Genomic DNA, 14,107 nt, shown 5'->3' on the forward strand with positions numbered 1-14,107 from the left:
TAATTGTTGGAAAATAAAAAATTAAACTTTTTACTCGAGTGAAGACTTGAACCTAGGACCTCTCCTTCCGCAGATGCTCACACTAACCACAGGACCACGGTGCTCTTGAGCTCACACTCTCCTTGATGTTGCCTATTTTATGCATGGACTACTCAGTTTGTATATTTTGCTTATTTTTTTCATAGTTCCACACAACTTCTTCCTGTTTTCTCGATTGATCTGTGTTCAGTTTTTTAGGGCCTATCCACTGTGCCAACTTACAACTAAATCTGAGGGGGGGTGCGATGGGGAGGTTCCCTTGTAAGCCGTAGGCGGTTTTTTGGATTGCAAAAACCGGAAAAAAAGTGCGGCTTAGATTCGAGTAAATACGGTACATATTAATCGGGGATGAGCAAAATGGTTGACATGCAAGCATGTAACATAAATGTTGAAAAATCATGACTAGCAGACACTTTAAGAAACACATCGTACATTGTGCAAAAATCTGCATACAGAAGTTACAGAACTAGCTTTCAGGGCAGAAACTATAAATGTTCTTCTGTCCCATAAGGATCAGGGTACTTTTCCGGCTCAATGTTGTAGAAAAATCAACAATTATTTCTTTCAGGCACTGTTTATAATGTATATGTTTTACAGACTTTTTTGTCAATATCAGGTATTGCAGCACACTTTCTAAACAAATTCAAAGTATTTTAAATATTTTGAACCTGATTAGGATTATTAAAAAATTACAAAGAAATTTATGCAATTTTTTGTTCCAAAATGCTTCCTGAAATTGAGGTACCATTTAATCCAATGTTATACATTTGGAGGAGACCAAATTTTTGCCAGATATACATGACATGATGGCTGAGGTACTAGACCTATTTAATTCCACCTCTTGTGTATATTACAGGGATAAAAAAATATCACATCTTACATTTTAATTTTTATAATTTTATCATAATGTTATTTTTTCTGTAATTTAGTTGATTTTGCAGTAAAGTGTAAGTCTACTACATAAGTATGGACTATTGCAAGTTACAGAAAAAAAATTAGAGCAATGCTTTATAAACTATGGGAAATATTTGTTCCTGAATTCTGAAAAATACAACTTATGTGAAATTGTGAATGAAGATACAGAGTCCAATTAAACTGTGCCTTAGAACATTCCTGCAGCATAGTCTTCATCCTGCAACATTTCTTCATCTTCAAGCTTCCTGTTGGCATTCCTTTTAGCACTTCTTCCTTTTTTTTTAGTAACTTGAAGAGCGAATCTTTCAGCTTCATGCACCCGTTGTCTGTCACACGCAAGCAGTTGATCTTCCATATTAGGGCCACATTTTATTCCTCAATTTCTCAGGACTTCCAACCTTCCTAACATTCCATCATTGAAAAATATCAATGCATCTAGTACACCAACTTTTAATGTATTTAGTCCTACAAAAACATTCTTGGGTAATATTTCCCAAATGCTATGGTTGGAACTTTTGTTTGTATTGAGTGCCCCCATGAAGACATTTACTAAGCAAAACAGGGTCACTCAGGTCTCTAAAAATTGGTTTTATTTTATTCATAACAGGCTCAGGAAGAGAATGCTTATGATGGTATATTTGACCACTTTCTTTTGCTTTTTGGTAACCACACCAAGAATCTGCTCCTTTAGGGCACAGTCCGTGCATAGGGTGCTCGTCTGCAGACTACTTATGAAAGTAGGTGACCCATACAGCTTTTCTCATTGCTGTATAATCTTTCAGAGGTGCAGTTCATTTAATGGCTGGTCCATAATATCTCTGGAGGAGGTCTATTTCAGTTTGTCAATGTGCCTCAGCCAGAGAGAGATTTTCCATCAAATTCAACTTTCCTTTCATTTCGCTTTGTAGCTTCCTCAATCTAGCACCCATCCTCTTTTGCACGTGTCCACAACGCTCCAGTTTTTGTTACCAAGGTATCACCATGAACATTGACCTCATTCATTTTACTGAAAGATTTTAGAGTCCCCATCACCTAGGTACTTCATATATCTAACATTATAAATGGGCACCAACCTCTGAAATATTTGTAGATCTCCATCACAGTCCATACCTCCAGTGTACCAATCATAATTCTTAGAACACCGATGTTCATATCCTTCAGTGTTGTCGTGGCAAGTGTGGCAGTACTTAGATAAGCACTCAACATCAACTACTTAGCCATTCTCCCGAGAAGTAGCACTTAAAACACTATTCAAGGAACGATGTCCTCGACTTTGGCTTGTCCCATCAAGTGCAACAGCAATGTGCCTGGTCCCACGAATAGTTGCAGTTTTTTCTACTGCACGTTTCATAGATGCTTTAGACACAACTGTCAAGGCACCTAAAAGTATTTTTATGTACTTGCTGAACCTACTGGGAGGAGGACGAGGAGGAATAATGTTAATCAGACCACAAAACATTTGAGTAGCCTTTTTTTCCTTTTCCTATTGCATGGATTGCGTACACTAACTTCAAATTTACATCATTTGAATTATGCACAATGTTCGAAGCCATTTTTGAGGTAGATTTATTGCAGGATCTACACAGAACAACTAATTTTGATGCTAAACTCTTCCTGCTACTTTGTTGTTCAGTTATTTCCAGACAGCCTACACCATTACATTGTTTACATTTTGCCCTTTCCTTTATCAAAGATAAGATGCCCACATTATCATCATCATCATCAACAACAACAAATCCACTACAAACAATGTCATTGTTAACACACACATTTGAATCACCAGGAGGTGTGCCATGTGGGAGTTTCTTCCCTGAAGAACTGAGACATAGATTACTTTCAACAGTGTGACTTGCTTTGTCTGTGAACTGGTTATTACAGAATTTCCTTTCATTGAATTTCTTGATGTGTGGCATATTTCGTATTTATTGCACACTAAAGGATATGTACTTCCACAAATATATGTAGCACTCGGGCAACATACATTCAGTAACACGTGAATGTTTGTTCATGCAAATCAGAAGTAGATACTAGCATAGATAACCATTTACAGACACTAGAAACCTGCACTGTTACCAACACGTACAATGTATTATACATATAATTGCTGGAAACAAAGTTCAGGTCTTTTCGAAATAATACTGGTTTCTGTAACAGAAATAAAGGGGGCGTGGAGGCATATATGACTGTAACTTTAAATGTGGTATATTTAGGTCATTCTTCATTTGAATCCCTATAATGTATATATCAATGTAATCAGGAAAGACTATATAATTTAATAAAGTCATAAAAAAATTTCAATGTTTTTTTCCACCGTTTACAAGTATCCCGTATCCTTAAGTATCAGTCCCATAGTGATAGTAAAGAGCTGGCAGAGCGGTGGAAGAGGGATCATTCTTTGTATTCCTTAAAAGTATAGATGCAGATATATTTGTAGAAGTCAGTGAGGGAATTATGGTAAAGTTTCCATCTTTATACTGATTTTATTCAACATAATTTTTCAGATGAAGCAGAGGAGTTTAACAAAGAATTTGAACAGAAAGCCCGAAACACAGTGGGATCAATAAATTATCCCTCAGCCCATCTTCCCTCTAGAAGGCACCGTGATATGCTTGCTCTTCCTAGCAGCAGGTAAGTTATGGTGTTTACTGGATTTACTTCTATTAGTATTAAATTATTTACTACTGTTGAACTGCACTAAATGATTGACTTGTTGTTTTGTCATCTTGCCTTGAGAGAGTTACCTGTTCATTGTTGTGGTTAATTGGAATAATGTTGTTGTGTTAAGACATAAAAGCTAGTTCTCTCATGCAGGAAAAAAATTCTTTAAAAGTCTGTGTGCATGCTGCTGTTACTCTAATCTTGGCCTCACAGTCCCTATGGGAGCAATAGGGAAGTGGTTGTAGTATATCTCCATAGTCATAATTTAAAACCGCTTCTTGAAAATTTGTAGGGATTAAAGCCACTACAGATCACTGTACTTACATTCAGTGGAAGTGAAGTCTAGAGGGGCAAGTACTGGTATCCCTCCACTTTTTCTGTGCAATTCCTCCATTACTGTATTCTTGCTGTTGTCAGTTAGCAGGAATTGGTACCGTTCAAACAATATTCTGTAGCTTACCAGCCATAGTCCCCATTGTCGAATCTAAGTTTCGTTAATTTTTTTTAGAGAGAGAGAGAGAGAGTTCTAACATGTACTGTAGCAAAGTAATTCTGTTGGGCACTTACAGTTCCAAAGAAGTGAAACACTCATTAAAACTACTTACACTTCTCAGCATCAGACGCACACACAACTACACAGGCAGCCTTCATCCAGTAGCTCCCCTGCACTGAGTTTGCATATTGTTCACCGAAGAGAGAGGGAATATGATTGAAAAGTTCATCTGAATATAGGGAATAAACCAGAACACTTATAAGTGTGTGACAGTGATTTTAATTGTCCTCTTTTGAAGAATCACTACAATGATACAGTCTTCTTCCTAACCACAAAAATAAATTGAAAAACAACTTTGTATTAGCTCTGAAGGACTGTGTCTGGAACCTGTGTAATTTTTCTATCTTTCTTACATACCTTTGCACATTGCTTTGTCCCCTTTTAGTTATATTGTGATCTGTTATCAACAACAACATTCCATCGTGTACTGTCAGTCAGTTTCTACAGGATGATAAATTGTTAACGCCAGCTGACTGCTGTTTTCACAGTTAAGAGATGTGCAGTAAGCGCAGCACATTATGTCCCATAAGTCATTTCAAACTTGCAAACAGAAGTAAATTACTCACATTTATTAACCCAGGAGATGCTGGATCTGCCTCCAATTGTTGTTAAAGCATTTCTGACACATGCTTAGGAAACTGCTCATCACACTCTGCAGAGGCAGAAATTTCTTGGCGATTGTTATTTTAAAGTTCATCTTAAGTGTACGAATTTACTTTGTACACTTTCTCTGTTCTGTTCTGAGACAGAGAAACTGCAGACGACCTTTACTCAGGAAACATTTCTGCCTCCCCCCCTCCCCAGTAACAACTAACCAAAACTGCACATAGAACCTTCTTTATAACAGTTGCAGCCTCCATCCAGCTGTGAACATCCCCTTCTCCTACCCACTTCTCCCCCTATAACCTTCCAGGAATTCACACTTGTAACCTGGCCTACCTCACTTCCCTAAATCCCTCCCCAGTGGATACAGCACCACTCCTGTGAATCGCACAGCTATCCATAACTGAAAATGAATCCAGACCTTCCCATCCTTCCCGTACAAAGTCACCACCATAGAAGTCGTGGAATCATAGTGATGCTTCACTGCCTCTTCAGTTCCTGTCCCATTTCCACCAGGCTCCTTGTTTGTCACTGTGGACATTACATCCTTGTACACCAACATCTTCCCATGTTCATAACCTAGTGGCTGTGGACAACTATCTGTCCCAACATTGTCCTCATACCAGATCCATCACCTTTTCGTAAATTCTCCTAGCCAACCACATCCTGATCCACAATTATTTCACTTTCGAAGATTGAATCTACAAATCTGCGATACTGCCGTCGGTACTCACTTGGTGCCATCCTATGCCAACTTATTTATAGGCCACCTGGAGGAACCCTTTCTATCCAGTCAACACCTAAAACTTCTTGTCTCGTTCAGGTTGATTGACATTTTCACAAACTGGTCACACAGAAAGGGCCCTTGCCATCTGTTGACACAATATCTGTAGTGGAAAGTGGGATTTGTTCAAATATACTGATAACATTACCAAAATCTCTTCAGACAGGCAATACCTTCCTCAGCTCACCCATAAACAAATAATGGACATCATCTGCTCCTCTTGACACCAGTAAACACATTAAAACAGCCACTGACTAGCATTGCTCTCATCACCCTGTGTGGGGTGGTATTTGTTGTATATATTATATGATCTGATCTGCAAAAGTGGATTGTTTGTGCTGTCACTTTTTAAGGCTCTGAGGTGTTCAGAGTATTAGATGTGGAAAATAGGAAATTTACTTCCAAAAAAACAATGGGTGTGAGTGTTTGTCTTCAGTAGACAAAACAGTTGTATTACAGTGTAGTTCCTCAGTGTTTTTTGTTTATTGAAATGGCTGTGTAGTGGTATTTGATGCTCCCTTGTATAATTGCAGACAGAACACTATTGGTAGAGACATCCCCTACTAAGCTTATGAGACAGATTCCAAGAATATCATGCAGAAGTTTCGTTATGCTATTGTAATAGCAGAGACTTTTGCCAGCTATAGAATGGGATACTTGTGCAATTAAAACTGGTGCCAGTAAAGAGATTTGTGAAATAATTCTGAATGTCTTGTTATGGAATTCTTTTGGGCAGATTGTTAAAGAACGGATGGATGAAACCAATGTCTTAAACCTTCTAGTAACTAACATGAGCTTTTCAAACGAGCTAACTTGTAGCAGGGAGAAGGTATTATAAGGAATCTTACGGAAGGTAGTAAAATAAATTTTACTAGCACGAGGGTCAATCCAAGAAGTGGTCCAGTGAGGGTTGCTTGACCATTTTCAAATATTTTAATTTTTATGTATTGCCCTATGTTTGAGAAGTTCAAAACAAGATTTTTAAAATAATTTATCTTCCGCCTTTACTGGATGGTGGTCATTTTTATTTGTAGGCACACGACGATTTTTCAGTCTGGAGACAGTAGCGAAAATTTGAATATCTCTGCACTGGATTAAGTTAAAACATTGCAATTGACATGATTGTTTTTAGAAAAAGTGTCCTCTACAACATTGTCTATTACACAAAATACCCTAAATTCAAAAATAACCAGTCAAAATGACCTCCAAAGTTTGGTATCCACATTTTCAAAAATCCTCTTTTTAGGCCCAAAAATAACTAACAAGGGGTGATTCTTTGATTCTATTTTTTCCGATAGTTAGATATCATACACTATTAGCCTCATATAGAGCAAGAATTTGAGTTTTTGATTTTTTTAGGTTAGTTATCTCTGGTAGCACTGAATGTAAAAATGATTTTTGCACAGTTTGTACACCTATATGATAGCAACGTACTGTAAAAATTTCAGCACTGGTGTCTGACTGTGAACAAAGATATGACTTTTTAAAAATGAGGAAATAGTTCACATTACTCTACAACTGATCTTACGGATGTGATATTGGCAGGATATAATCAGTTATTATTGGAAGTAGGGTACTGAATTATATACAAAAAGTGGAAACATCACTGAAATTAACATGTATATGATTTTGACATACTTACAATTAATATTTTCAGTTAACATCCTTAAGAGATGCGACTGTTCCTAGACCTAGTGCTCAGTGTTAAGAACACTTACTTCTTCAGACAGCTTCTGTGATACAGAATAAGACCTCCCAGTTGCTGTGGTAAGTTCAAGCACTGAAAGTTTCCTTAAAACATTTTTCATTAGTATCCAAACTTTCACTAGTAGATTTCTTGAATGATGTTCTTGGGCCAGCAGGGTGGTAAAAATGCACAAAAACATCCTTAAACTTCCTGGCAGATTAAAACTGTGTGCCCGACCAAGACTCGAACTTGGGACCTTTGCCTTTCGCGGGCAAGTGCTCTACCATCTGAGCTACCGAAGCACGACTCACGCCCGGTACTCACAGCTTTACTTCTGCCAGTATCTTGTCTCCTACCTTCCAAACTTTACAGAAGCTCTCCTGCGAACCTTTCAAAAACATCATTGTTTTCCAAACTTATTCTTTCAATCACTATCCATCATACACACAAGCCACTATGCCACTCAACGTTAGACAGATATGTAATTTTGGTGACACAATGATCCTTATACATTTTGGTTTCTGATGTTACATAGCAACAAAGTAAGTTTTCTGCAATGCCAAGGAATCTGTGGCAATATTTCTTCTCATGATACTCACACACTGATGTTACAGAAGAATATACTCAAAACATATTGGAACACGCGAGGCAATACTGACCCTACGACTTATCTTAGAAGCTAGATTAAGGAAGGGCAAACATACGTTTCTAGCATTTGTAGACTTAGAGAAAGCTTTTGATAATGTTGACTGGAATACTCTCTTTCAAATTATGAAGGTGTCGGGGTAAAATACAGGGAGCGAAAGGCTATTTACAATTTGTACGGAAAGCAGATGGCAGTTATAGGAGTTGAGAGGTATGAAAGGGAAGCAGTGGTTGGGAAGAGAGTGATACAGGGTTGTAGCCTATCCCCGATGTTATTCAATCAGTATATTGAGCAAGCAATAAAGAAAACAAAAGAAAAGTTCGGAATAGGTATTAAAATCCATGAAGAAGAAATAAAAACTTTGAGGTTCGCCGATGACATTGTAATTCTGTCAGAGACAGCAAAGGACTTGGAAGAGCAGTTGAATGGAATGGACAGTGTCTTGAAAGGAGGGTATAAGATGAACATCAACAAAAGCAAAACGAGGATAATGGAATGTAGTCTTAAGTCGGGTGATGCTGAGGGAATTAGATTAGGAAATGAGACACTTAAAGTAGTAAAGGAGTTTTGCTATTTGGGGAGCAAAATAACTGATGATGGTCGAAGTAGAGAGAATATAAAATGTAGACTGGCAATGGCAAGGAAAGAGTTTCTGAAGAAGAGATATTTGTTAACATAGAGTATAGATTTGTCAGGAAGTCATTTCTGAAAGTATTTGTATGGAGTGTAGCCATGTATGGAAGTGAAACATGGACAATAAATAGCTTGGACAAGAAGAGAATAGAAGCTTTTGAAATGTGGTGCTACAGAAGAATGCTGAAGATTAGATGGGTAGACCACATAACTAATGAGGAGGTATTGAATAGAATTGGGGAGAAGAGAAGTTTGTGGCACAACTTGACTAGAAGAAGGGATCGGTTAGTAGGACATGTTCTGAGGCATCAAGGGATCACCAATTTAGTATTGGAGGGCAGTGCGGAGGGTAAAAATCGTAGAGGGAGACCAAGAGATGAATACACTAAGCAGATTCAGAAGGATGTAGGTTGCAGTAGGTACTGGGAGATGAAGCAGCTTGCACAGGATAGAGTATCATGGAGAGCTGCATCAAACCAGTCTCAGGACTGAAGACTACGAGACTACGACGACGACGACAACAACAACATACTCGAAATTTAAGCCAAGTTTGTCTTAGTTCATCAAAGCCATTGACATTTTTCAAGTTTTTGAAACTGAACTGTAAACTGTTTTGTGACACACTTCACGTGCTATCTGTCCAACAGAGCACTGTTCATCCATGTTATTGCATTCCAGTTAATCTCTCAAAATTAATTACAAATTACACACAGAACAAAGCACAAAATACATTCTACACTCTCAGTGAAGTATGTACATCCACTCTAACAGAGGTTTCAGAACAGACTGACTAAAACGATGCCACCCCCAGCAAATAGTGTACTTTTACGATGCCACACCCAGCAATAATGTACTTCTTTATTGACAATAAACCTAACCGTAGACGGGCATTTTTATTACCATAGAACAAAAGTGAAGGCTCCTGTTGTTTAATATTGCATTATTAAAAAATAAACTAAATGAATATTGGGTGATAGTGTTAACTAAATATGTCACAATTAAATTTTATTACAATAAACCATTTAAATAGGCAACAGCCATAAGACCAGTTGTAGAGTAATGTGAATTCTCCTCATTTTCAAAAATTCGTGTGTTGAAATTTTTGGTGTCATATAGGTGTACAAACTGTGCAAAAATCGTATATTTATATTCAGTCCCACCTGAGATAACTAACCCCAAACTTCACAAAAAATGAGTTTTCAAATTTCAAAAATTCATAAAAAAATTAAGGAAACATTTGTAAGTGTTCTTGATGCATATGAGGCTACTAGTGTATGATATCTAACTATAAGAAAAAAATACTCTCATAAATCACTCCTTGTTTGTTATTTTTGGGCCTAAAAAGTGGATTTTTGAAAATTCGGATACCAAACTTTGGAGGTCATTTTGACATTATTTTGGAATTTATGGTATTTTGTGTACTAGACAATCATGTCAATTGCAATATTGTAACTTAACCCAGTGCAGAGATATTAATATTTTTGCTAACGTCTCTAAACTGAAAAATCTGTGCACGCCTACAAATGAAAATGCAGCCATTTAGTAAAGGTGAAATGTAAACTTTGTTTTGAATTTCTCAATTATAGGGTAATCACATATAAAAAATGAAAATATTTTAAAATGGTAAAGTAACCAACTTAATTTTTATTGGACCACTTCATTTGGATTGACCCCAAGAGTGACTGAATACAGGGTATGTAGTCAGCATCAAATATTGAGCTCTGAGGATGAAAATTTGTAGCACAGATGAGTAAAACTCAGAAATATTTTACAGAACTCCTTAAAGAAAGTATGTCCTTAAGTAAGGTTGTGATGATGGTTGGGAAAAGATATTATGTGGTTAAATAACCATGTTAGTAAGTAGCTTTATCTCAGATTTTAGTGAAGTCGCAAAGCTTAGTAGACACACAAACTGAATGAAGCCAAAAGGGTGAGTTAGAGAAGCGTTCACTGAATTTGAGAGTAAAATTTTGATGAAATATCATACTATCTACCCTTCCAAATTTTGGTCTTTGTGTAAAGTCAGTAAACAGATCAAAGTAGTCTAGTCAGTCCCTGACAATACTGGCAGTAACACAGATTATGATGGACAGAATGCCAAAATACTAAATTTGGTTTTCCTAAATTGTTTTCTGCTGAAGACTGTAACATGGTTCTACATTTCAGTCTTTTCACAAATGCTGAAATGGCAGATACTGAGATGATTGGTTGTGAGATGGAAAAAAAGTAAACTGCTAAACAGTGGAAAGCAGGTAGACCAGATGAGACGCCTGTGAGTTAATAGAGAGATTATGTAAAAGAAATTGCTCTCATCTAGCAGTAATTTATCATAGGTCACTGACATGACAAAAGGTACCTAGCCACCGAGGAAAAACTGCAGTCAGTCAAGTTTTCCGCAGGTCACTCAAGTTTCCAAGAATGCGTAATTATGGGCCTATACCTCTCAGGTTTTCATGGTGTAATTGATTAATGGTATTCTTCCAGGTGTTGTGCCGAGTTGTTGTTCAGATTATATCCCCATTATTTAATGACGAACACAGCTGTCATCTTCATGTGCTGAGAGTTTTGATTTTTGAGTTATTTGTACTCACTGCCCGTACGCCAACTAGACTGTGAACAATTATCAGTCTCACCCCATTATTTACAGTGGAGTTCAGCTCCCAGAAACTAGCGTCCTCTGTGTTTCATTCCCTTCATCTAAGGTAAGTGTCTTTGTAATATTAGAAGATCTAGGTCTCTGAAATCTGGGTGTGTACCACATTCTATGCAGATGAGCCATGTCTTAAGTGGTGGCAGATGATCACAGCAATCAAGGAGAGATGGGACATCAGCAACACCCCCAACTAAAACAACCAAGCAAACCATCTGTCACTGAGCACTTGAAATAAAATGAGACGAGTATTGTGGTGTAAACACACAGTTTTTGGGACAGTGCAATTAATGTCTGTTGAAACAAAGGTGGAGAAAATCTAATAAATAGGATCTAGGTTCTCTTAAAACAAAGCTTGCAGTCCGGAACTCAGTTTATTAAGATCTCACCTGCTGTTAAATCAACCAGGAGCTGGGAAATGCTGAGAGAATTTCAGTACACACTCTGAAAAACAAAAAGCATTGAAGTGCAAGTAGCTGAGAGAGACCAGTGATTTCAAAATCTGGTTGGAGGTCGCACAGCAAGTAGACATAACAGTAAAACTTGCAGCACCTGAAGGAGACTACAGAGTCCGTTGTTGAAATATTGTGTATAAAATGGAAAAGCAGCTAGCTAGAACACTCAAGAACACACCATTATTAGCCCTAAACCAAAGATGTCAATCTCTGTTATATAATTATGGAACTTGTTCTGTTCTCAAGCATTATGGTTTTAGAGAACAAGGATCTCCTGCTTCCCAGAGATCGTGCGAAATTTAGCTTGTTCTGTTCGTCAGTGGTACAGAGCACTGCAGACATAGTAATGAAAGTTGACCCCGTGTTCCTAGACTTCCAGGAATCATTTGGTACAGTTCTGCATTGTTATTTAGTTAACAAAATACAAGCTTACTGAATATCATAACAGTTTTCTAATTAAGTAAAGAAGTTCCTTGCATATAGAACTAAAACATCATTCTTCATGGAACAAAATCGACAGATCGAAAGCTAATTTAGAGTGTACCCTGGGGAGCGTTACAGCGTAGTTACAATTTAATATTTATATTAATGATCTAACGGGGTTGGAAGAGAAAGTGGTACCAGATATAATGTAAGCCACACATTGTGAACTGGCTTCTGGAGCAGATAGGAAAGTTTTGTAGGAGTTGGTAGTGTTATTCATTCTGGAAAATCTCCACTCTTATCGCTTGCATTTTTGTTACCATTGTTAAGAAACAATGCATTTTTAAATTTAATTGCCTAATCAATACTAAGACACAAAAACAGAAAATGTCAACAAATGCAGCATGTGAGGTGGTGTCATAAGGTTTAAGTATCACCTCAAAAAAAATGTTCCATAATGCATGCCACAAGAGCATCCAAAACAAATGGTGCAGCCCATCTCCAAAGCAAAATGTTGCAGCCCATTGATAAATTGAAGATCATGCTGAAATTCATTTTTTGCTGCTGCAGGAATGTATAAACTGTGTCAGGCCAATCCACGCAGCTGAAAAGGTCACCTGGATTGGTGACATTTCCATTGCTGCTGGAAGTGAATTACCTCACAATACTCCATTTCATCAACAGGTTGCAGCATTCTTGTTTAGACTCTTATAGCAGCATGCAATACTACAAAGGTGTCTGAATTTCATCATGCACATGCACTACAGACATTTTTTAATAAAAATTAAATACTTAACTCTGTTTCAAAGTGATAATTAAAACCTTGATTACCCATTGTTATTCTGAATGTAATTGAAATGAAATTACATGAAACGAGTTTTGCTGCTCCACAGAAATAAGTGTTAGTGTTGCTGAATCGTGTGGCATTTTAAGTTTGTCGATATTTTCCATCAGAAAGTGTGTGTATGCAAACAGTATGTTTCCGAAGTAGATGTGCTGCAAACATTCAGCAAATTATTCTTATTTAACATGTTCAACATTTGTGCCGTCTGCCAGGCTATGACTTGTAAATTTTGACAACAGTAATGAAAATACAGTCTGTAATTTTTTGAAAAATAAAATTTAAGGAGAGTACCCTTAATGAATCAACTTAGCATACATGTTCTTTCTTTTCTGTAGGTTAAAAAAGCATACAAAGAAGAAATAAGTTCTCTGTTGGGGTAGTACCAACTTCCCTCTCAGAAGATGAATCTCTAGAGATTTTCACCCAAGATGAAATCTTTGTAAAAGAAGCAAATAAATTTTTCTGATAATAGATAAATTGTGTTATTTCAGAACTAATTTTTAATGTCTGTACAGTTTATCAAATGTGCTCATAAATTGCAATTGTAGAGTCGATTTTGCAGTATGTGCAATTTACTTGTTGAAGTGATCGGGCGGCTGACCATTTAGTCATCGCCTTTCATTTCATCACTTGGCGATATTCTTGACGGTCAGATGTTGTAATCAGCCACAAAGAAATGTCTTGCAGCTGAAAGACATATTGTTCCTCAGTCTCGCACTATATATATTAACTCCTGTGCTAGTTCTATAATTTTGTTGATTCCAGAATGCTCAGTTTCATAGGTGAACCTAGGGCTACATATGATGTATTTTATAGTATGACTCTATGGTTGCATGTTGAGTTTTGTTTTCTTTGCAAGATATATTTTTACTTATTAAATAAGGATTTGGAGGGCACTAGAGATGCATCCTTACTTTCACTTGTTTTATTGCCTGCACAAATTAGTATTTAGACAAACTAGAATCTTTTGACTGCTTTGTAAACAAGCCTGATACTCAAATATACAATTTCAAAACCATATTATTTATATCAAAAGTAAGTTCAGTTAAGAAAGCTATGAAATTAAAGGAAACAGAATGGCTGGCGAATAAGTGATTTCAAGAGATGAAATTGCCCTACCACAAATAAAAATTGCAAAGAAGAGACTCCAAGCTTTTGAAAACATTATTTCCTTCCTCAGGGAGGGAAGAGTGGTAGGAAGGAATAAGATTAGAAAT

General features: G+C 36.9%; 1 protein-coding gene across 3 annotated transcripts in view; it reads left to right on the forward strand.

The window, feature by feature from the left end:
* The window catches only part of LOC124596626 (myeloid leukemia factor), a 140,382-nt gene that overhangs the window by 73,195 nt on the left and 53,080 nt on the right, over nucleotides 1-14,107 (forward strand). For all 3 annotated transcript variants that reach the window (XM_047135853.1, XM_047135854.1, XM_047135852.1), the window contains exon 5: nucleotides 3,456-3,582. In XM_047135853.1, coding sequence (XP_046991809.1) covers nucleotides 3,456-3,582 — 127 coding nt within the window. The remainder of the gene's footprint in view (nucleotides 1-3,455; nucleotides 3,583-14,107) is intronic.

Source organism: Schistocerca americana, chromosome 2 (genome assembly GCF_021461395.2).
Source record: "Schistocerca americana isolate TAMUIC-IGC-003095 chromosome 2, iqSchAmer2.1, whole genome shotgun sequence".
NCBI lineage: Eukaryota > Metazoa > Arthropoda > Insecta > Orthoptera > Acrididae > Schistocerca > Schistocerca americana.